This window comes from Rhinichthys klamathensis, unplaced genomic scaffold (assembly GCF_029890125.1).
Source record: "Rhinichthys klamathensis goyatoka isolate OS25496 unplaced genomic scaffold, OSU_Roscu_1.1 h1tg000013l_1, whole genome shotgun sequence".
NCBI classification, from domain to species: Eukaryota; Metazoa; Chordata; class Actinopteri; order Cypriniformes; family Leuciscidae; genus Rhinichthys; species Rhinichthys klamathensis.
In genome coordinates this window covers 310,036-335,833 of record NW_026606565.1, presented here as the reverse complement: position 1 = coordinate 335,833, position 25,798 = coordinate 310,036, and the positions used below count along the sequence as shown (strand labels likewise).

The following is a 25,798-nucleotide window of genomic DNA, read 5'->3' as shown; positions in this document are numbered from 1 at the left end:
CTACAGAACGTCACATTCATTTTCACAGGCGGTAAATGATGGGCATTGTAATCCCGAGCTAATTATCGCAACAAGCGCAAATGTACACCACCGTTTTTCAAGTATCCACATTTGTGAATATCTAAAGACTTTGAATGAATAATTCTTTAAGACTCCTCGCTTGTGTTGGTACAGTATAGTCAGAGGGTTCAAAAGGAGCTGATGGAAGCCACAAGAGCCTTCAGTCCCCGCGGTCATTTCTCTGATCACTTATGATTCCATTTAAACCGTATTACTCTCAACGAACAGCTTCACCCACAGATAATGATGGCATGATGCCGCATGTTTCAAGATGCTTCTTTCTCGAGAGGTATTCGACAGGGTCGGATAGAGATTCGATGAGAAGATTGGAAAGCCCTTCATCATCCAGAACACCAGGGGTTTGGGCTTTATCCCAGTGTGTGCCAAGTTCTCAGATATATCAGTTAAAAGGCCCAACCAATCAGTACTCTATAGCGGTCTAAAGATGCAGAGCCCCAGCCATTACGAAGTGAACATTTGTTCTATCCACTCCGGTTTATGTTTAAGGAATATTCTGGGTACAGTACTAGTTAAGCATGGTCACACATTAGATTAGGGTCCAATTATCGCTCTTAACTAACTATTAACTTTGGCCTCAATAAACTCCTAATTACTGTTTATTAATAGTTAGTAAGGTAGTTAAGTTTAGGTATTGGGTAGGGGATGTAGAATATGGTCATGCAGAATAAGGCATTAATATGTGCTTTATAAGTACTAATAAACAGCCAATATCCTAGTAATAAGCATGCTAATAAGCAACTAGTAAATAGTGAGTATTGGACCATAAAATAAAGTGTTGCTGACAGCATTTGTGGCATAATGTTGATTACTAGAAAAAAGAATTTCCACTTGGGGAAACTGACAATGGAAGTGAATGGGGCCAATCCGTAAACATTAAAATACCCACTGTTTCAAAAATAAAGCGACAGAACAATGTGTTAACATGATTTGAATGCGTGTGCGTGGAGGGGTGATCCTATTTTGAATAAAGTTGTCCAATTGTCCAAGACAACGAAATGCCATAAACCCTGAAATGGGTGTAAAAAATATTTTAACAGCTTAACAGCTCAAAAAAACAAAACAAAAACAAGTGTCATAACAGAAAAATTATTGTACATGCTTTTATAAAATGATAAGCTTCACATTTCTTCTAAATCTTTGGCCTCATTCACTTCCATTGTAAGCGGCTTTCCATTGGAAACCTTGATTTTTTTTTAAAGAAAACAAGGGATGAGTTGACTGATTGAACTTAAAGATACAATATGTCATTTTTTTCGCCGCTAGGGGTCGCTAACATCTTACAATAACAAAGGCGTAGGTTGATGACGCAAAATTCCAGTTGAATTATGGAAATTGTCGTCAAGCTTATGGATCTAATAATGCTTATGGATGAGTGAATACAGTGATGTTTTTAACATGACTGTGGTATGAAGCAGGGCGCGATTGCTAATGAGAGAGAGATATCAGCGTCACACGCAAGTCCTGCGGATATAAAGGAATAAGGACATTTAATTCTACTGAACTACCCGGAAGTGCTGAATTACTATTCACACAGGACAGTTTATTTGACGAATGAAGCTTGTGAGATAACGCAGCGCTGTTTCACTTGCTCTACACTATCACACTAAACTGCATTTGAGTGTGGTGAAAGTTATAATGTTATTCTATGTGTTTGTTGGCTGTATGAGACTAGCAGTAAGCTAGATCAACATTAGAATAACATACTGATCATATTCTAACATTTCATCATGTTAAACTATAACGTTATAACATTGATTAGTTTTATGTAACGTTACATTTGCTCACCTGTCTAATAAAGTACATGTAAGAGCTCTGTCAAGTCGAATTTAGTCGCGGACGTGGAGCTCTCGGCATCGAGAAAATGTCACGCTGATATTGATCCTCGTTTTAGTTCTCCTTTTTTCCCCAAAGTCAGCTTGCCATGGTCCATAATGTTTGAACGAAACAACAACAATAGCGTGAGCGTGCAGCTAGAAGTAACGCTGTTGTCCACGTCTGTCGCCATGGTTACTATGCATGCTCATACTGCACGAGCGGAAACCAGGGATAACGCGTATATTACGTCAGTGACAGGCGACAAGTGAAAAATCTACATCTACAAGGGCCTGACTACATCAATGCAACATTTTTAAAATGTCCAAATCTCAAAATCTAATCAACAACTAGTGAATCAAGACAGAAGCAAGTCTCCGCCCTCCATTTTTTCTTTTTCGATAAGCCGCTACACTCTGCTAGTGACAGATCTTTTCTTTTGCATTTTGACGTTCATCATTTAATCTCGACTTTAAATAAGGGAATCAACCAAGAAATGAAATCTTTTCATTTTGTTAATTTTGTAAACATGGTCCCAAAATGCTGTACAAACTGAAAACACAAAATGTGAACAAAATAAATAAATGCATTTAAAGTCGTCATGAAACGGAAGATGAGATTGTCCTTTTTTCCTTATTGTGGCGTGTTTCCGAGTGAAACGGCTTCTGAAATTAGAAAAAAATGTAGGGCGGGGCTTGATTCCGTCCTTCGGGAATTGATTGGATCGTTGGAGGTTGGGAAACGAGACAGACCTCAATTGCCACGCCCTCTAGTAATAGTTGACCGGAAGAGAAGAGAAGTCGTTTCGAGGGGGGAGGGAAGGGTAACGTATTTGATTAAAGATTATAAGGGTACATGAATTAAAAAAAAATAATGAAGTGCACAGATAAATCATTTATAATAAACACTACAATATTACATAATAAATACGAATGGTAAAATTTGATTTCATGACGACTTAAAAAAAAAAAAACTTGGGCACTCTTTGTGCCACCCCACTGTTCTAAACTATCAATAAAAATAATAATACAAATAATAATAATAATGAAAAACACATATAACCTGCTTGATTACATTATATTGGAAAGGGGGAGCATTGACAGTTCAGGGGTCTCATTTATAAAACTGTGCGTAGAATCCTTACTAAAAGTGTACGTGCGTCCGAAAGCCAAAAATGGCATACGCAAACAAATATTCTGACTTATAAAACCGTGCGTACGCCAGAACCAGCGCAGAATTCACTTTATAAATCCCATTCAGCGGAAGATTGTGCGCACATGCGTCTCCTCCCCGAAACAACCATATGTGGAGCTTACAACACCTAGTTTTACTATGCATATCCTCATCTGCATATCATTTGCATATGATTATTCATCCATGTGATAACATGTTTAACGGTACAAGACATTTGGAAAATATGAAATACGGATGTGTCGTCACATTAGTTACATTAATAAAAAATAATTTAGTAGTTTTTCTCAATCTTTTCCTCTGGCCAAAGAGTATTTTTAATTGATTTATATTTTTAATGGAAACAGATAGACCTTGTGAAACTATTTTCTCAGACAATCTGCTATTATCATGATAAGCAATTATCTCTGTAGTTAAAACATTAAAAACACAGCATGCCAGAGGAAAAGTGTTTGAAAGCATTGCATCCACAACAAATATTTCTATTTATTGAATATAAAAAAATGTTGTAACTTCTCAGTAATGATTTCATGTAATTTAAGTGTCTAACTCCATTCATCAGAATGGCGTATTTAATCTAAATGTTTATATCAGAAGTAAAACATAGTTTTATTTATTTAAACTGTTATTGTGAACATATTTCACAAAACACTGTATTTATGATTATAATGAAGATTTACGGTTTTAGATAGGCTGCGTCAGTTTCACTAAAGAACAAAGGGATGGATATTTAACAAAGAGATGGACATTTAAAAAGGGATGGATGTGTGCTTCATGTGATAGGCTTGGTGAGTGAAATTATATTTGTATTATCTTTCTGTATACTGTATGTATAATTTTCTTTATATTTTCGGTCTAAAAGTGACCAAAAAGAAATTTAGCTCCAGCTCACCATCGGTGCCGCCAAACTGCTCCGTCTCCGAAACGTGTGTACGCACGGCTCAAAGTTTGCTTAAAGGTGCGCACATTCTCCCGTCAAGTTTGTTTTTTATAGATCACAACCTTTGGAAACTGGCGTACGTACGTTTCCAGCCTCGTTTTGTGCATACGCACGCTTTATAATGGAGACCCCAGGGGCCTCATGTACAAAGACTTGCGTTGAATTCATTCTAAAACATTGCGTACGGACAAAGCTGTAAATGTGCGTACGCACAAAAAAAAGCAGATGTATGAATCTCTGCGTACGAAGGATCCCACGCATATTCTCTTTGTACATCCCAATTAACGTAAAATTGAGCGCACATGCACGAGCACAACGCCCCACCAAGTCTCCTCCCCCAATTAAATTAATTTAAATATGGTAATTAGTCCAATTTGGCAAAAGAAACCTGCAAGAACATGGCTAAAGCAAGCAAGAAACGAAATTTCACTGAAAACGTCTTCTATGTGAATATACAGTAAAGTGTAATTTATTCCTGTGATCAAAGTTGAATTTTCAGCATCATTACTCCAGTCTTCAGTGTCACATGATCCTTCAGAAATCACTCTAATATGATGATTTGATGACCAAGAAACATTTTTGAGTATTATCAGTGTTGAAAACAGGTGTGCTTCTGCTTCATATTTTCGTGGAAACCGTGATATAGTATTTTCAGGATTCTTTAATGAATAAAAACTTAAATCAAACAGATATAGAAATCTTATAATCTTTTGTAACATTATAAATGCATTTACTCTCACTTTTAAACTAATTCAATGTGTCCTTGCTGAATAAAAATATTACTTTCTTTTTTTATCTTTACTGACCGAATTAATGAAGTTTATTTTTTATTCCTTAAGCCAACGCTGCCATTGCTAGACGGGTTGTATCAATTTGGACATTTATATATGTTCTTACTTAATTGCATAATAGAATATTTTTATAAAACTCGTGTGACAATAATATGTCAAATAATTTATCAATTACAAATTATAAGCAATATCTGACAGCTGGTGGTGCGATAGAACAATTCGTAGTGTAATGTTTGCCAGTTCACTTTATTGCCTCTATGAGTCGCCAACGGACAAAAATCACGACAAATGTACGTACGCCAGACATGAAGTTTACTTGGAGGAACGCACATTCTTACGTTAATTTCACTGTTAGTACATCTGGCCGTGAACGTGAAAGCTGACGTACGCCGTGTTTTTGTGCGTACGCAGTGTTGATACATGAGGCCCCAGGAGATTCATTTGCATTTTTGCAAGGGTGCAAGTAATACTGAGAGAGAATTTATAATTGTCAAGCAGGTTTCATTTCATTATTGTACATCATAATGGTAATCCAGTGCTGGAATGCAAACAAACAAGACCCTTATCACCGCAGCAATTTTGGTATTTTACAGTAAAAAAAAAAAAAAAAAAAAAAACACAGAAAGGAAACCCAATACATAAATATTGACTTTGTCCTGCTGATCTCTACTATTAATCTATCCTTTGCCCTACAAAATCCCAGGAATGAGAGCAGCCGAGGTAGAGTCATTGTAGTAGTGTCATTGGTGTAAAGAGTACATTGTAAATAAAGATCAAAAGCGTCTCCACACTCCACTGACACAGTCGCTCAACCAGCTCTCACAGATTCATTCAGAGCACAGCAGGCAAGTTTGTGTTCATGCAGTTCTCCTTCGTTCCCCCTCAGTTTTCTTTTTCATAGTTTCCATTCTACATACCAACTACTACACAGGCCACTGGTCTCCCTAAAATAAGACATGTTGACTCTGCTGTTGCCTACAAGATGACAGGGTTTAGTTTAGCCTGATCCGGTTAAGCTGATAAAACAATTGAACAGAACAGAAACCGAAAGACATTACCATTCGAACAGAAGCTGAGCAGGTTCCTTTTGTTTGAGGATTAAATGTGTAAAACTATTGTGTTTGAGAAGACAACATAGTTATGCTAAGTAAAGAAAACAGGGCAGTTCACAGTGAAACCAAAATAACCAGAGCAGAAAACTATTGAGCTTTGCTGGGGGCGTTTAAATTGCAAATGGGGACTGGATCTGCTGAGTGAGGGAGGGGTGGGGGAGATGAGAAATTTCATAGACTTCCTCCTGTAATGCTTAATTACCTCTCTCCTGTACTCGAGGTAATCTTTAATCAGATGAGCACCATGGACTCCAAGGGGGTATATGAGTGCCCTGCAGCCGCCTCTGATAAAATTCACACACGCACAGGTTTGTTTTTCCACCATAGTGGGGAATTTCCATAGACTTCTATTGTTTTTTTAACTGAGCTAATGATATTTTGATTCCCTATCCACTACTCATGAGTCCTTTACTTCAAGAAAAAATTCAATAATGACTCAAAAAATGTCATGTGGTATTTAACCACTAGTACAACTTTTTCCTTATGTCTTAAATATATGTCAGTGTACACACAAATGTTTTTAAATATATTTTCAAGAATGTATCTTTACAAATGTCATGAGTTATTAATTCATAAATAATCTGTACAATTTTGGGGAGTCGCAACACATGGGATTTTGCAACCTGAACTTTGCAAGTTTCTTTTTATAGAGTTTTCTTTAATAAAGCTTTTTTTCTTCTTTGCAACATCATGAAAGCTGTACCACACTAACATTACTGACAGTTTTGACCCAAAAATATCAAAATAACTTTAACTCAGAAAGTAAAAAAAAAAAAGCTCATTATAAAATTATCATAAAGTCATTGTATTAATGTTATATATATATTTTTTTTTTTTATCATTTCTAATGTTTTTGAAAGAAGTCTCAATTTATTTGATCAAAGTACAGTAAAAACACTAATATTGTGAAATGTGATCTTTTTAAATGTAATTTATTGCTGTGACGGCTAAGCTGAATTTCCAGTCTTCAGTGTCACATGATCCTTCAGAAATCATTCTAATATGCTCAATAAATATTTGTTATTATTATTATCAATGTTGAAAACAGCTGCTGATGTTTTTTGTGAAAAACCATGATACATTTTTTACAGGATTCTTTAATGGGTGGAAAGTTCAAAAGAACAGCATTTATTTAAAAAAAAAAAAAAAAATCAATCTTGTGTTACATTTTAAATGTCTTTCCAGTCACTTTTGATCAATTTAATGTGTCCTTGCTGAATAAAAGCATTAATTACTTACTGACCCCAAACTTTTGAAGGATAGTGTAAACCTCTCTTTCTCACACTAACACACACACTGGCAGAAAGGATTCTACAGACTGAGCAGGTTAGTGCAGAGTGTGGTTGTTTAATCTGGGGCAAAGTGAAGTTTATTGAGAGTGCAGGATAAAGAGGCAAAGAGGGAGAAAGTAAAAGTAGGACTGTAAGTATGAAAGATGAAAAAGATGGAGCGATGGTATTGTGTGGGAAACCAGCAGAGGAAAGTAAAGTCAGGTAGAGGAGGGAAGGGGAGGAATGGGCTGAGGCAGGAGAGAAAGAATAAAGATAAGCACAGAAGAAAAGAATGCACACAGAACGGAGACGAGGGGAGGGAAGAGGGAGGGGCAAAGAACATGGCAAGGATACACATGAACTGCAGTCTGTTTTTTTCTTTAACACAGACACAGAAAGAGAGAAGCAGAGGGAGGAAGCTTCGGTTTTGCTCTTATCTCTCTGCAATATCACATTAAACCGTAAATTAAAAACAGAACGGAAGAACTGGATGCTAAAGGAGTGAGTACATTCATGACACAGAGAGCCAGGAAAGAGGGACACTGAAAAAGAAAGACAGACAAAAGACAGAGAGACTATGAGAACAATAAAATAAACACGGCGGATACACATTGGCAGAGTTTACAGGACCAGCTCTGACATCAGTGAAGTGAGAGAGGAAGAGGGGTGCAACATTGCTTTACGGAAACCGCTTGACAGTTTCATATACGCTGACACAGTCTAACAGACGCTTAAGAGAAACAGAAAGAGAAAGAGAGACAAAAGGATTAAACAAGTCTAATTTCAACCAAACCATGTTGATAAAAGAATACCGGATATGCATGCCGCTCACTGTCGATGAGGTAAGTTTGTAACTTTTTACATGTGTTTGGGTTTGCTTCCATATGTTTGTGTGTACTGCAGCTGTCCACATGATTAGTGTGCATGAAAGTAAACATTATCAAGATGTTTATTCCACTCTGTTTATGCAGATGAAACCTTAATCTAGCTCTGTGTATGTCTGTGGGCTGCATTTCATATTCTCCCTATTTCAGCCGTTTTCTTTACCTAAACGGGTCTGACCAGTTATGTATTTCCATTCCAACTTATTCACCTCAAGGCTAGAAACAAAACACAAAGGCCTTTCCAACAAACAGCTTGGGTTTCTAAAGAAGGGTCAGGGATTGTTTGGTCTATCTATGTTTCACCTTCAAGTAGCCCAACGTGTGCTCTTCAGATCAGACAAGCCCAAACAAGCACACCTGACCTAAAAGTCTGCCTTAGAATTCGTCTATGGACTACATCAGCATAGTTTCCAGACAGGAGCACCGCCCCCTTTTTCTGGAGAAGCTCTGTTGTGCGCACAGACAGCGTTTTTATGCTCCAAGATTCACAAGGTCTCCGTCGTCATCATCAGTGACAATGATTGTCGGAATGAGTATTCACATTAACAGCAGGAACATTGTCAGTGCTGCCAACCTGTTTTTTCAGGAGAATATGTGGAAAAAATTATCCTGAGACAATTTGTGCTCTTCAGGGAATATCAATCTTTAGGCAAAAAAAACAAAACATATTTCCATGACAGATCAAGCACACTATGACAATAACAATAGCTATGTTTCCACCCCCCTATTTGGTGGCTTCCCTGATTGTAGCAACTTGCATTTTTATTACAGATATTTTGCACCAATTTCCCAGGAATTTACCATTTTGTTCACTTGAACACATGGGATGGAAATGTTGCTTTTTTCGAAAACGTTTTATGCAACATTCCAATTTTGCGCAAAAGTTAAACTCACAACTTTGGATGGAAACATCGCTAGTGACTGTTTAGTATTTAAAAAAAGCTTTAAACTATTTTTTTTTTTTTACATTTCTCAGAATAAATTAGCCATAAACCATCATAATAGTACATATCACAACATATATTATCCAAAGATATTATATTACAGTAATAAATCAATGTTTGGTTGCAAAATGGCACATACAGAAATGTAATAATTTAAGAAATTTAAATGTAATTGAATTTATAGTTGATTTAACAAATCAAATTTCATTTCATAGATCATTATGGAACAAGCCATTATCAAAATGAATTGTATCTCTTTGTTAATAACATTTTTCAGAATAAATTTGCCATAAATTATAACGCTATCGTAATAGCAAATACCACAAAATGTATTCCAAAAAATATATATTAATATTAATATATATATATTATATTAATAATTAATGTCTGATTGGAAAATGGCACTGAAATGTAATACATTTACTTTAAATATTTAATTTATAGATGTTTCATTATATTTAACAAGTAACATTTTGTTTCATGGATCATTATGGCACAACACACAGTTTCCAAGAATGCCCTAATTTAAGTAATATATTAACAATAAATTGTATAATAATAATAGATTCACATTTTTGTCAATATTTCCTATTTCTGAAAAAAAAATGTGATGCACTTTTTTATTGCTGCATGGCAAAATTTAAATCTTGATTGATATGTTCATTTGGCATTATTGAACTTAAAATCAGTCAAAGCATACATATCAGAAAAAAAGTTGGCAGAATTAGTCCAAAAAAGTAAGTTAAGAATTTACGTTGTTGCAAAACTTGAGCTGGACAAAATAAATCTCTGTTTGAATTAAGTGAAAAAATACCCAAATATATTTGAATTACATTTACTTTATGCTAAATATACGACAAATACATTTACATACTTAAAACAAATACCCTGCAGTTGTAACTTTGGTAGGCTATACTAAATTAATATACTTAAAGTCTGCTAACTTGGAACAAATAAATTTGTATTTTAGTTATCTGGAAGTAGTGCTGAGGTCCAACTAAAGATATAATTTAGTATATTTGATTATGCTAAAATGTAACTATTTCAAGTAAACTTCACTATAAACATCTTGCATTTAAATTATACAGTGATCATACTATCCTTACTAATAGTGATATTAAAACACATTTTAGGCAATAAATGTGGATTGTGCAAAAACGTAGCACTCCAAAAAAGTTTAATTATAATATTTATATCAGTAAGTCTCAAGTGATATGTCAGCAAATCTGTTAATAGATGTACTATACTTGAAATTTTTCACAAGGGGAATTCAACTTCCTGTCATTCCAATTTAAATTCCAATTCAACATCCATGTGGAACGTAGCCAATTCAATTCACATTCCAAATTGTGAGCTGAAAGTGAGCCATTTCTAAAATTCTGGATTTTGCTCAACCTAGCTAAAAAGCAAGGCCAAAAAAAAAAAAGAGAGAAATGAAGCATGAGGTCACAAACAGGGGTCAGCCATTTCTCTCTCTCTCTTCCTTAGTACAAGATCGGCCAGTTATACATGATCAGCAAGCACAGCAGAGAGCAGAGCGGAGGAGGTGAAGGGGTGGAGGTCGTCCGTAATGAACCTTGCACAGACCACAAACACGGAGCCGGTCAGATCACAGAGAAACGCATCTACCTCAACAGGTGAGAGCGTGCACACTGCACACACACACATACACACACACACACGGGCAGTCATAAGCCATCCTGTTTTGTTCACGGTTTACATCACACACCTGCCAACGTGTCAGCGATCAGCTATTATTGATGACTGCAGCTAACACCTTTAAGCATGCAGCAGAGCTCCAGCCATCTCTCACTTTACCTCCAAAAAAACCCTTTCTCTCCCTTTTGAGCTTCAAGCTAAAATAGCAACATAACCGTCCTAAGGAAGATCACATTCAGTGATATCATCCCACGCTGTGAACATGCATACTTATTGTAATTGCCTGTTTTCTTATATTCTCACTCTCGCCCTACAAGGACAGAACAAACACACACACACACACACACACACACACACACACACACACTCAGTCATTAGATGCTGTTGTGAATATGAATTACTGCACCTCTAGTAGTAAAGCAAATTTTTCAAGCCATTAATGTGTTAGCAAAGACCAAAAGGGCAGAGCATTAGGTTCCTAATGGTCAAATAAATCTTATCGTGGAGCATGTGAGTCTAATCCAAATGCTGATATTACCGCAGACGAGATCATTATGCTGTTTACAAGTATATCATGCTGAACCGCTGCATTGTAATTATGAATAATTTAACTTGTATCGTCAAGATACGAGCGTCAAAGGATTGAAATGCAATGCAGTTGTTTGGTGAGAATGTGCTGTTCGGCGGGACACACTGTGGAAATGTCTGTCACTTCAGAAATGAGGATAGAGAGAGTGTGAGAACGCGCGGCCACATCCGTGGCGCTCGACACAACTGGCTGACCGTGAATGATCTACATCTTCTCTTCTCCGCCCCTCTCTTCTCATCCTCTGTCCATTCATCCATCACTCAAGTCCTCAGGCTGTAAATCTCAAGCGCTGTCTGTGCTGCCTTATCTTACAGTGCTGAGTTCATTATCTCTCTCTGGGTTTTTTTGTGAGGGACAGATGGCACCAGACACCTCTGGAAGTGAGACTTATAGCTATTGTGGCGGCTGCCTGACCTCTCACCCCTGCACATTCACATCTACAGTGGCCCCAACAAGAAAGTATCTGGACACTTAAGACAAACTTGAAATGATTTTCATTAAACAAGACACAAAATATCAAAACAAAGGGCAACTGCAAACAAACAAAGTCATTTTAGCCAACAATTGAACAATGTACATTGCCGTTCAAAAGTCTGGGGACGGTAGGAATAAAAATACAGTAAAAACATTCAATTATACAATTTAAAATACCTTTTCTATTTTAATACATTTTAAAATGTCATTTATTACTGTGATGGCCCATTTTTGAGTGGAAGGAAAAACATGCTGTATTCGTTAATGTAACTTTAAATGCAAATGAGCTGCTGCTCCCCACCCTGCTTTCCAGAAGAGGGCGCCGCCTTTAGAACTTGTGCCTCCGATACTCTGACAACAAATAAAACATCCGTTTGGTTTTGATTATCATCTCGAATGCGGTTTAAACCCATATCAGTCTACACTTGATATATGGTTTTCTAAGTGCACACATCCGAAGCACACGCACAGAAAGCTGGCTGTCAGACGGTGCGCCCCGTGAGTATTATTAAACCGTTCTCTATTGTGCTTAAACTGTTAAATGCACACAAGGTTATGTCACATAAACACAGTTCGTTGTCTGTGAACGTAAACAGCAAGTAAAGAAATCACATGTGTATATTAGATCTGTGTATTAAAGTGAAAACAGCGTAAAATACAGTACCTACTGCTATAAATGCTGTTAATATGTATCAAACAACAAAATAAAAACAGAAAATCACTCGCTGCATTTAAAGGGATAGTTCAGCCAAAAATGAAAATGAGCCCATGATTTACTCACCCTCAAGTCATATATGACATTCTTCTTTCAGACGAATACAATCGGGAGTTTTATTAAAAAATGTCCTGGCTCTTCCAAGCTTATTAATGGCAGTGAATGGCTGTATATTTTTTCAAGTCGATCAAAGTGCATCCATCCATGATAAAAGTGTTCCACACGTCTCTAGGGGGTTAATAAAGGCCTTCTGAAGTGAAGTGAAGTGATGTGTTCGTGTAAGAAAAATATCCATATTTAAAACTTTATCGACTAAAATAACTAGCTTCCGGCAGACAGCCAACGCAAGTCGACACCGTTAATTATTAACATTTAACACATTATTCAAATCAAATGTATTTGTACTGCACTTTGAAGTAACATGAACAAACAACAGCTGTATTTTTATTTACTAAAGTTATCAATGATAAAAAAAATACAGTAACAAATGTATTGCTCAAGGTTAGTTCATGTTAGTTAATACAGCAAATAATGTTAAAAAATTAAACCTTATTGTAAAGTGTTGCCACATTTCTTATTATCACAGTTGAAAAAGGTAGTCCTGCTTAATATGTTGTGCTGCGTGATATATAGATATCTTTCAGTATTCTTTGATGAAGGTTAAGTTTAAAAGAACAGCATTTATTTGAAATGTAAATCTTTTAGGATACTACAAATGTCTTTACTGTCACTTTTGATCAATTTAAGGCATCCTTGCTGAATAAAAGCATTCAAATCTTACCGACTCCAAACTTCATGCTGGAGTTAAGCCGAGGGTTGTATAATGTGTCTGTTGCGTCATAACATTTTCTCGTTTCCCTTTTTGTCTGTGTTCAGCAAATTGCCAACCTGGATGAGAAAGTTTGTTCCCATGGCTTTTTATATAACAGAAACTGCCTGGAACTTCTACCCTTACACCATTACAGGTCAGCCCAAGTATTTTGTTACAATAAATACACCAGTGTTTGAATAGTAATGTGCCGTCACATGGCACATACATCCATCTTGTGTTTTTAATGCACCAGTAACCAGCTGTAACCTAACACTATTTCTCTTCTGCATACTTTTCTCCTTCTACGTCCATTGGTGTTTTACCACAGAGTACTCGGTAAGTATTCTCACATGTCAGCTCAAAATCATGCAGTTTGCTCTTGGCTCACTGACCCACTGAGCAAACAAGATAATCACTCTCCCTCTTTCTCATTTCTTTACTCCTTCCAAAAGTGTTCCTTCCTACCGAGGTTCCAAGTCAGGATCGAGACGCACTTTGAGAATGACAACGGTTGCAGTGAAAATGTGAGTGAGAGATGGCAACACACATGTATACACACACACACACACACACACACACAGACGCGTGTGTTCTTACAGGAGATAATCCTCTTAAAGGAGGGCGATTCATCAGAGGCTCACGTAGCTGCCGCGTCCTTGTAAAGGCCATTGTGCTCGTGTCCGTCTGTGAAGCACTCAGTAGTAACAGTCAGGTAAGCAGATCCAAACAGTCCACCTCACAGTGACACCGGACACCAGTGCCTTAAAAGCAGGGCCTCATAAACTGGTTTCGGTCAGACTATAGCAAAGCTATAGGGCTCTTGTATTTAAATCAACAGCGCTGTTGACGCACCTTTAGTTAACCGACGCCAATTGTTTTTTTATTGTATTTTTTAACCGGCACAGCTACAGTAGGCTACACTACCATTCAAAAGTTTGGGGTCAGTAAGATTTTTTTTTTTTTTTTTAAGAAACTGATACTTTTATTCAGAAAGGATGCATTAAAATGTTCAAAACTGACAGTAAAGACATTTTTATTTTGTTTACAATACATGTTTGTCTAAATGCTGTTATTTTGAACTTTCTATTCAAAGAATTCTGAAAAAAAGTGTATCACAGTTTCCACAAAAATATTAAGCAGCATAATTGTTCTCAACGCTGATATGATAATATTCTTTTGCGCCAATTCAGCATTATTTCTGAAGGATCATGTGACACTGAAGACTGGAGTAATGGCTGCTGAAAATTCAGCTTTGCCATGACAGCAATAAATTACATTTTAAAATATTTTTCGATAGAAAACAGTTACTTTAATTTGTAATAATATGTCACAATTATAAATGCAATCTTTGATGAGCATCTTAAAATAAACTTCTTTTAACCACATTTTTGAGAAATGTTACCGACCCCAACCATTTAAACTGTAGTGTACTCCAGAAACTTTATTTGGCTTTCTCATCTGAAATAAAATTATTTTAATAACAAATATATATGCAATTTGATTGATTTATGTTTGTAGTCTTCAAATTACATGCATAATATATCTGTACCATATCAGCTAATGGAAGATATTAAAGATTTTTTTTATATAGCCTAGTTTTGGATGATAGCCTTTTTGCCTATTTTATTGTTTTACTGTTTAATAACACTGTTAAATGTAATCTTTGGCTGATCTAAAAAGTAATATCCATTTTTCATACTGTACAATATAATTTTTGTGATGCCTAAATTCATTAAGCATATAAATTATTATTATTTTATTTTTAACTTATTTAGAAAAAAATGCAAAACAATAAAAAAAAACATTTCATTTTTATTTAAAATTATTATCATATTATACATTTTTTAAATTATTATCATCTTATCAGTATTGGCCAGAATTTTTAAATTGTGCATTCGTATTTATCGGTTTAAATAACTTCTCACTTTCTGGCTTCTTAATGGGACGATATACTGCAGAAAATTACAGTTCTCAGGAGATACAATCTCATGAGTCGCTTTGAGGTTTTTAATGAATCAATAACAACAAAACTAATAACTGCTTACTGTAGACAGTTAAAGTTTTAGCTTTCAAAAACTTTTTTTTCTACTAGCCCTCAGGTCATTTGAGACACCTAATAAAGTGAACAAGCAGACCGTATAGCTGTCAACAAACAATTAATTTAGCTGTGTTGTCATTCAGACTTTTTACTTAGTAGTTATTGAGATGAGATGAGTTATTATTACTGGTTTGCCGTGTGTTTGTTTGCCTACAGTGAATGAGAGAGAGAGAGAGAGAGAGAGAGAGAGAGAGAGAGAGAGAGAGAGAGAGAGAGAGAGAGAGAGAGAGAGAGAGAGAGAGAGAGAGAGAGAGAGAGAGAGAGAGAGAGAGAGAGAGAGAGAGAGAGAGAGAGAGAGAGAGAGAGAGAGAGATAGAGATAGAGATAGAGATAGAGATAGAGATAGAGAGAGGCCCCGTTGTGCCCCGGAGTGCTCTCTGTTATTAAGAAACGAAAAATAAGAATTAAACAAGATCCAACCTGCCACAAAGAAACTCAGAGATTTATGAGTATCTGCCTGTGAGAAAGAAAGAGCGAGGGAGATGGCGGGGAGAGCTTTGTTACTGATACTTCATAAATGATATAATTTCCTCCAACTCATCCAACTTTCTCTCCGCATACCAGCAGACACACTCCCTCATTCACATACACATGACTTAAAGGGATAGTTCACCCCCAAATTTTTATTCTGTCATTTTCTCACCCTTAAGTTGTTCCAAACCTTAACCTCCAAATGAACACCAATACAAGCACAAGTTCCACAACTCCAGCACAGTCAAACAAATCAAAATAATACTGGTGCAAGTGTCAACACATCAGACAAGAGGAACAGTAAACAGCTTTCCTCACGAGGAGACAGAGATAAAAAAGACAAAGAGAGAGGAGAGAACCGTAGAGGGAAAAGAGCAGGGGTTTGTTAAAACATCACCTGCATTGTTTTTAACCCATAAACAACTTTTTTTTTTTTTAAACGAAAAAGGTTTTGAAGCAGCGAGCCCACAAAAGAAAGATCAGAACACCACTTATTATCTTAATTGCTTATTTTTCATTCATTGTCTTCTCTTAGATTCCAGCGGGTGCAAAAAGCACAGTCAAGGCAGCACTCCTTTAAGTGAAGACTTGTTATCTGGTTTACTCCTCCACTGGCCTGCAGTAGTGTGCATAATTCAGTACTTCTGCCTATAGTAGGCTTGATTTTGCACTCTTTGTTTCCATGTTTTTTGCATTAATTCAGTCTCTGCCTACGCCCTACGGCCTTTCTGTTATATAGTGTGTCAAGGTTCTGTAATGGACTACAGAATGTTTAACCGATTGCATTGCAATGTGTGGTATTTTATATCAAGATTGCTCTGAGCAATGCTGAGCACTGAAACAGCTTCCCTTTGTCTTCAAACAGATGCAGACGTTGGTGCACTTGTATTCTTCTATGTTTAGACAACTTTAAGTTACACTGTCATATTTCACTTGGGCATTGCTGGAATAAGAAAGCAGTGTTTTCTTTGATATATTGTTGGATTTGTCTGATGTTGTCTGATGTCTCCTGCGCAGGTGTTTGGTGATGACCCAACTCCAAAGGACACAGTCTGCTTTTTGGATATTTTGAGCGATCCAATCCCTGATAAGCATTACAAGTCGTCGGAGGTACATATACATTTATATATGCACAAATACATGGCAAAACTAAATCAGGGGTGGGTAAAAATTAAGATTTTATGAGTGGGCTCATTTTCAATTCACGAGTTGGAATGTGAATTGAATTGGCCACACGTCTTCGAATGCTAAAATTGGGATTTGAATTGGGAACGTCAGGAAGAGAAATGTATAGACCAGCAGTCTACATAAGAGGAAATTCAATAGTCTAACACAAGTTTCGTCAAAACATAAATAAATCATTAATTTTGACTAATTATGCCCATTTATCTCCTGATATCTAGGCTGAAAAAATCTCAGCTCATTAGACTAAACTGAGTCTAAACTGAGTGCCGTCAAGTTAACACAAACATCAAAACAGATTTGACATAAGGGGGGTTTTTTATGCAAAAGTCCCCCCAAATATAATGATCCCCTTGAGAGAGACCCCTTCCTAAAATATAACGTCATTTATTTGTATATATAAAGAGCAATTTATACTTTTTAAAGAAAAATATTAAAGGGGACTTTATAAAGACAACAGAAAGGCAGAATCAAACAGTAAAATTTTGAAGTTTGTAAATCCCTGCCATACAGCACCACTATTTTTAGCCACATTGTTTTCATAAAACAACTATTTAAATCATTTAATATATTGAGAAAACCTGACAATTCTGTGAAATGAAATGTTCTTCCACCATGACATGATAATTAATGATTAATGTCTATACGTGGCATTTCAAATATTGATCGTTGATATGTTGGGTGTATGATAACAGTGTAATTCATACCGAACAATGTTATTATTAAAAGCAACACTTACAGTAGATTGCTTGTTCTTCCTTAACTTTGAATCTTATGTATCATCTGTATCTATAACTCTGACACAGAAATAAATAACCATCCAGTCTACTGTGTTCTCTATAGGTCTTTGCACCCTTATAGCAGTGCAAATGTCTTCAAAGCTAGTATTTAAATGACACAACAGAGACTAACACAGCTCTACATAAGTATGTGTGCACTCCACACAAGTGCAGAAACAAAAACCTCAAGACAAACATTACATAAAAACCACATTCGTCAGTGTGCTCTACTTAGAGACAGTTTATCGGAATCTGCTGCTTTTTCAGTGGACAAACAATACATCAGAGGAAAGCATGTTTCCATGTTCTCTCAGATTCAGTCAGATCCATAGCTGTCATATGCCAAGTTAGGAATAAGACAAATCCAAGGATTACCACAAAAAACAACAGACAAAATTAGTATATTAGTTCTACAGACAAGGGACCAAAACTTTAAAATACAGATGGGTGAATCAATAATTCAATTATATTAAATTGTATTATATTATATTATTACAAGTAGTAGTACTAATTATGTTCTGTAATTGTCAATTACTGTAATAAATGAACGAAAACAGAGCCTGATATTCTACAGTTTATGCCATAATCATTGTTAATGATGGCTTTCAAATACAATGTTAGATGAATTTAATTCCATTTTATCCTCAGAAATCACAAAAAGCTTTCCATTTAATGGAGGTTATATTGGCTATAAAACTTTTTTTTACAGCTAAAAGTAAAGTAAATTGTTTGATAATTGTTGTGTTATGACAGTAACAGAGTTGAATGGTTGAGCTTGATGAATGCGATCAACACTACAATATGTGGAAACAATGTGAAAACGGAATGAGATGAATTTACTTGTCATGCTTTAAAAGTGTCCAAATGATGTTACTTCTTGAGTGGTATTGTTAAGCAAAACAAATGTGGGACACAGCTAAATGTATTTTTTTTGCTCATCAAAACTGCTTTTATGACAATTAACTGAACATCATTTCAACAGATTATGTAAAAATGATAAAGATTTTTATTGTTAGACAACAGACGAGCCAAAATCGCTCATATTACGCAGGGCTGAACCCAAAATGTTATGTTTAGCACTAACTACTTTTCATGCTATGTTAATTTTATGTTAGATAATCATTTATCAAACATATATAATAGGTCACACAACAAAAAGCATGGAATTTGTGCCTCTAATGCTTTAAAAATGGGACACCACATGACCAACTGTGAAAAGTAATGTCACCCCTGCACAGTGATTCATGCACAGCATGCAACACACACACTCTCACACACACACTCAAACACACACACAAGAACAAGCAATAATCTGCTTACTCAGCAGGTAATGTGTATCTACTTAAAACAAACAGGATCTGAGACACTGGGTGTCAGAGCAAACAGGCCGGGGACCCCTAGTGGATGACTGGAGGAACTCCACTACACCCATCATGTGCTCCTACAAAAGAGTCACCTGTAGCTTTGAGGTCTACGGCTTCCAGGGAAGAACAGAGGAATTCATTCACAGGGTACTGACCGTTATGTCCCATGCATTACATCATGCTCTTATTCATGTAATCCCATCATGTGTCATATTGCGGCATGTTATGATTCATCATAGAACATTCGTGACATTCTGTTGGTGGGACACAGACAGGCGGTGGCATGGATTGACGAGTGGCATGGTAAATGAGACGTATTGTAATGCTTCATTACCATAATTTATCGCATGCTCTGTTCATTACCATAATTTATCACATGCTCTGTTAAGTACACACGAGAATCCTGATCCCTCACTTGGCACTCAAATGCTGCATGTCATCCGTCTTAATTCTTCGCAAATACTGGCGTGTTATACCGACGTATAACAAATATTTGCGTACTATGCAGGAATGACGATCGAGCAGGTGAGAGAGTACGAGAGAAAACAGCAGGAGGAAACCAACTGCCAACTCAAGAGTGACATTACCTCCACAGGTAGAGGAAAAAGCAAGAAAAATGCTGAGATTATATTATCAGAATAAGAATTCATCAATATCAGAATAAGAATCAATCAATATCACAAATTTGCTTAATGATTAGTGACCTAGAAATAGTGCCGAACCATACATTTATTTTCATTATAACATTTCTAGATTTAGAGTTTGAATAGATTTTCATTGTAAACTCTGTCATCTCTCACTGCCCTCTATTGGTGAATGTTTCACACTGCATCACAGCTGTTACAGTTTAGTCAGCACAGTGATGCAACTTCACAATTAACATGGAAGTCATCATGACTCATCTAACAAAACTGTTGCAACATGATCCGATAAATCAGAAGCATTTGTGAGAAAAACTGATTCTCTTGTCTGCTTTTCAGACTCTGCTCCTCCAAAGAGACCCAGCTACACTCGCTCCATCTCTGTTACGGATGAATCGTCACTGAAAAAGTTGGGGGTAAAGACTGAAGACATGCCAGACTCTTCATCCAGCCCTTCCTCCGTCAAAAGTCCCTTGAGATTAAACTCTACCCCGGAATAATACCCACAAGAACCACACCAGTACCACTTCTTGAAACATTTGCCAAAATTCTCTCAACTTGGACTTTTTCTTCTAACCAAAACTGAGAAAGACATTCCACATTGTCACTCTCTGCTTTCCATTCCTTGTATGCTTGTGTTCATGCAGAGGTCGACATTAACAAAACATCTTTCTAAAGAATTTGAGATATACTATGTAAAAGACTCTGGCTCTCCATGGAGTGAAACCATAATGCCTTAATTCACTTTTCTCATAGACAAGCCAACATCATCAAAATGGATTCAACAAACAGTCTATTCCACTGCCAAAAGAACAAGGGACAACAGACCCACCTGAGCACAGAATGGAAATGAAAAGCCTCTATTGATATAATAATCAAATCAGTAGACCGGTTCAGTGAAACCCAATCGTATGGATTCTGGTGATTGTGAGCAACTAGCCGAAATTTCTAGTGGGTTACGGGTTATTGAGACTAACCTTTGACCCTGTATCAATACATTGAAGGAACGCAATTGATTGTTTAGTCGCGCAGCACATAGTAAGAACATTATCAATAGTACTTTTAGTGAGAAGATTGAAGACTACAATGGACTGAACATTATCTGTTATTTGACACTTATCACACTGGTCATTTGATACATGCCACTGGTGATATTCTGTGTTTGTCTCTGGTTATTCAAAATTAAAGGGGACCTATTATGCAAAATGGTGTTTGAACATAAATATGTATAGGAAGTGTGTGTAGCCCAAACACCCTATAATGGTAAAAATCCATCCCCTCCTTTTTTTTTTATCAATCAAATGCAGTGAGTGATTTTCCGTTTTTATTTTGTTGTTTGATACATATTAACAGCATTTATAACAGTAGGTATTACACTGTTTTCACTTTAATACACAGATCTAATATACACACGTGATTTCTTTACTTGCTGTTTACGTTCACAGACATTACTGACTGTATGTGACACAAACTTGTGACAAATGCTGATAAACCTTGAGAGTTTAGGCACAATAGAGAATTTAATTTAATACTCACGCGGTGCGCCATTTGACAGCCAGCTTTCTGTGTGTGTGCTTTGGATGTGTGCACTTAGAAAACCATATATCAGAAGTTTAGACTGATATGGGTTTAAAACACATGCCTATAAAACCTTCATGATGATGAAGAATTGCGATGTCCCATGAGCGTGACCACGATTAAGATGATAATCAAAACCAAACAGATGTTTTAGTTTTTGGCAGAATAGGCCTATTCGATGCTCTCGCCCTCTCACTGAAAGCATGCAGGGTGGGGAGCAGCAGCTCATTTGCATTTAAAGATGCATGAAAACAGCTTGTTTTTCCTTCCACTCAAAAATGCATTTACAACATTGTATAAATAATCTGTGGGGTATCTTGAGCTGAGACTTCACAGACAAATTCTGGGGGCACCTTAGACTTATATTACATCTTGTAAGAAGGGGCATAATAGTTTCTGCCATTGGTTGAACAAACAAGTAACCCCACCCATTGGTAAAGCCAATGTTGCTATGTCAAGCAGCTCAAATTAAAGGATGAATGTTGAAAGGGTCACATCATCACATTTTTTTAAATAATACAATTACTAAAGGACGCATGATACATCTGTACCACACTGCTTATCGGCCAAGATTAGAGTTTTTATTTTTTTTATTTATCAGTATCTGCAGATATTAGGGGTGTAACGATACCCTCATGTCACGATTCGATACATATCACGATACTGAACTCACGATACGATGTTATTGCGATACTCCAAGACATATGATAAAATGTACTGTTGATTAAAACAAGACTTGGTGCTTGTAACCCAAAGACAATGACACCAGAATAAAAATATTCATGATTCTGAAGCTGAAAATACAGAATTATTTTAGACGAATATGCTTGCACTCTGTCACTGACTAGATATATTTAAAATAATGTATAGGCCACTTTTTACTGGTAACATAAGACATTTGGCATTATCAGGACCCACAAATATTCCCCCATTGCATTATTATACATTATAATCAACATTATGTATAGTAGTTTAATGTAGTACTGACACTAAAACTCAGAAAAAATTGAATTTATTTCTCACACAGTAATTTTTTTATTTTGGGGGAACTATCCACGATACGTATTGTCACTATCCACGATACGTATTGTTGCATTTTTGTATTCCGATATATTGTGGCACGATATATTGTTACACCCCTAGCAGATATTGGACATTTCATTCATTTGATCTATTTTTACATTCAGATCATCTCTGCCATCATCTAGGCTATTCGCTTTAAAAACTTTAAAAACGAACAATTTAGTAACACTGTGAAATATAATTCTGCAACTTTGGCAAATCTCAAAATGATAAGTCTCTTATCCTCACCAAGGCAGCATTTATTTGATTATAAGTATTATAATTTTATTATGTTTAAAAATATAAAGCAATGGCAAAGCAGTCATTACTCCAGTCTTCTGAAATCATTCTAATATGATGTTTCAGGAAACATTTCTTATTATTATCAAAGTTAAAAACAGTTTTTACATTTTTCTCTGGAAACAGTGAACCATTTTTTAGGGATCTTCGATGCATAGGAAAAAAAAACAAAAAAAAACATAATTTATTTAAAATAGAAATCTTTTGTAACATTATACTTGCTAATAATTCCTCACTTCTTGATGAGAGGCATGTTGTAAGCTTTAAGCGTTCTAGAAACTGCATTTTTGCTGTCATCGGTACATTCACTTTTTCTCATCACATTTAATTGCAAAGATCCTTGCTGCTGCTTCCTCCTGTGGCAATTGCTGTATTCATTCATAACTAGCGTTTTATTTCCTTCTTTTTATCTCTCTGACGAAGGGATGTGGAAGGCAAAGATTGAATCCATGGTTCCTGAAGTTCCCTTGTAGCGCTCAAAGAACTCCAGGCTGTTCTGTTACAGCTCTGGCTCTCTCTTTCTTTCAATTTCTCAGTATCTGCATTCTCTCTCATCCTTTCCTTGCTGCCCCTCCTTCACATCCCAATTTATATCGCTCTCAAGAGAGCATTTCTGATGTATAAATTTCATTAGAAGAAAGCTTCTAAGGCAGTACCACTGCAGGCAGATTAAAAGATCAGTTCAGAATAGAATAAACAGACCAATGAAATAAAATGCTTTAAATCGTAGGACCTACACAATATTCATGTAATTTAAGCGCTAGCTACTAATATTGTGCATGAGTCCATTTGTATGGACCTCTTTGTTATTATATGTGGGGGGTTTCCGTCATTTTAAAGCCAGACAGCCTCCAATCCTCATCCACTTTCTTTCATTCTATCAAACAGATACTATTTTCAATATTCATCAGAAATTCACCTTTTGTGTCACAAAGTAAATAGTATCTACTACACCATATCTAGAATGAATGTCATTATATCTGACAGCCCATATTATCTCGAAGTGATAAACCGCATTGAAATACAGAACATCCATCTGCTCTGTGTTTCACAACCATTAAATGTCAACAGATAATTCATATTTAACATTAGACTTACCTGAGAAAGATAACATCACTCATTTTCTCAACAGAATTCACTGTAACTGCAAACTGGATCTCACAGAGCAGAGCTGCTTAAAAGACAGACTGACCCAAGCCCTGTGAACTAACCCAGATACTGATGCATTTATTGTCTGTCTCTAATCATTATTATCATAAAAACGTATAGGTGGGTTGAAAAGATCTCGAGGGTAATTTATGAGCAGTAATTATATTGCTGGAGCCACCCCTAGCTGACACACACAGGCACACACACGGGCACAAGCTAATGTAGAGAGTTACACATGCATGCACATACTCCCCCAAGAGGGTGGGAATGTTTGGGAGGCATTCATTGAAATTCAGTCCCTAAACATAGCAATCAGCACAACCATAAAGGACCCAAATTTAATTGGCCCACCCAGCCCATTAATTACATAGCCAGAACTGCACTACAACACAGCATATGTTGCCTAATAAAGCCCAATGGATCTTAATAGAGATGTATTATTGATTCACAAAGGTGGAATTACACTTTTCCATATAAGCAGAGAACCTAAAAGCACACATTGCGATAATTATATACTCTCACACACACATACAGATACACCCTGAGTGTTGTCATGGACACAAACAAGGGTAGAAAATAAAATAGTTAGTATGGTCATTATATGGACATTATGTGAATGCACACACACAAAAACACGCAGGGCGTGACATACAAGGGTCATCGTATGTCATTACATAATGAGACTTCACCAACAAGCAGCCAAAAAAGCCTCTCCACCCTAAACATGTCCATAATAGTAATGAGATCCTATTCAGGAAACCAGGACATCTTCACAATTCTCATCCGATTCCTCAGCACTTAGCTTCTATTAAAACATCAGATAGCCACAAGCAAACGTTGCAATTCTGCCTATTACTTACTTTTTTCCTATCTCATTTCTTATCTATCCTTTCTCTTACCTCATTCCTTTTCACACTTATTTTAATTTCCTTTTTATTTGTCACAGACAGACAGACGGGGATAGATAGATAGATAGATAGATAGATAGATAGATAGATAGATAGATAGATAGATAGATAGATAGATAGATAGATAGATAGATAGATAGATAGATAGATAGATAGATAGATAGATAGATAGATAGATAGATAGATAGATAGATAGATAGATAGATAGATAGATAGATAGATAGATAGGATAAGATAGATACGCACGCACACTAGGCCGCACAATAGCTAAGTAATTTGCTCAAAAACATGTAATATTTAACAAAGGGTCATTGCACACTTGAGTAGCTACTATTAATAGTCTAAACAAACAAATGATGCAATCGCTACATCGTCAAAGCTTTAAACCCCCAGTACTTCTCATTTAATCTTGTGAATAAAGAGCTGCAGTTCAATTATACTAGCCTACACCAGTTTGCATGATGGACCTACCTTAGGAATGCTGTCGAACCTTTTTCCTAAACTCCATAAGGACGTATATGGGTAATTTCTTGAAGCACTTGAGAGGTTTGACATCACTAATCAATATCAATTATTCATGAATAAATAATTAAAAGGGCTGGAAGCATTAGCCGTTTTAGAACTTCCGCCAAAACGCAGACGCTGAATTAGACACGCCCACTTTTCCCAAGACCCCGCCCTTAAAATACCTGCGAAATCGTTGACAGCGATTAAAACGATTAAACCCGCTGGGGGCCGCAGGAAACTCTCATCGAAAATTTGTCCGGTTGCCATGTCCCTGCAAATCCTTGTGACTTGTGAGTGTGAACCGGTGTGAACCAATGCTTCCTGCTGCCCAATGAACGTGACCGTGAACGTTTTTTTTTTTTTTTACTTAAATAGAGGTTTTTTTAACAGTGACCGTGAACGTACAATGTTTGACAGGCAGCGCGGCTATTGGTATCATGCAAATTATATATTTTTTATTTGTTTATTTTATTTATTTTATTACT

The 25,798-nt window shown here is 36.3% G+C and overlaps 1 protein-coding gene across 1 annotated transcript; it reads left to right on the top strand.

The window, feature by feature from the left end:
• The first annotated feature begins 7,552 nt into the window (after positions 1-7,552).
• Positions 7,553-21,015, top strand: pitpnc1b (phosphatidylinositol transfer protein cytoplasmic 1b). The gene is made up of 10 exons (XM_056270661.1): positions 7,553-8,040; positions 10,515-10,663; positions 13,340-13,428; positions 13,603-13,610; positions 13,727-13,798; positions 16,861-16,953; positions 19,160-19,315; positions 19,408-19,471; positions 19,677-19,763; positions 20,149-21,015. Exons 1-10 carry the CDS (start codon positions 7,993-7,995, stop codon positions 20,307-20,309), a joined length of 927 nt encoding a protein of 308 aa, XP_056126636.1. The 5' UTR covers positions 7,553-7,992; the 3' UTR covers positions 20,310-21,015.
• Positions 21,016-25,798: the final 4,783 nt, after the last annotated feature.

Bases quoted from the DNA above. Each gene is read 5' to 3' on its own strand.
- pitpnc1b (XM_056270661.1), top strand. From the start codon at position 7,993: ATGTTGATAAAAGAATACCGGATATGCATGCCGCTCACTGTCGATGAG. The intron at 8,041-10,514 runs GTAAGTTTGTAA...TCTCTTCCTTAG, and splicing joins TGCCGCTCACTGTCGATGAG to TACAAGATCGGCCAGTTATA. The intron at 19,316-19,407 runs GTACTGACCGTT...GATTCATCATAG, and splicing joins CAGAGGAATTCATTCACAGG to AACATTCGTGACATTCTGTT.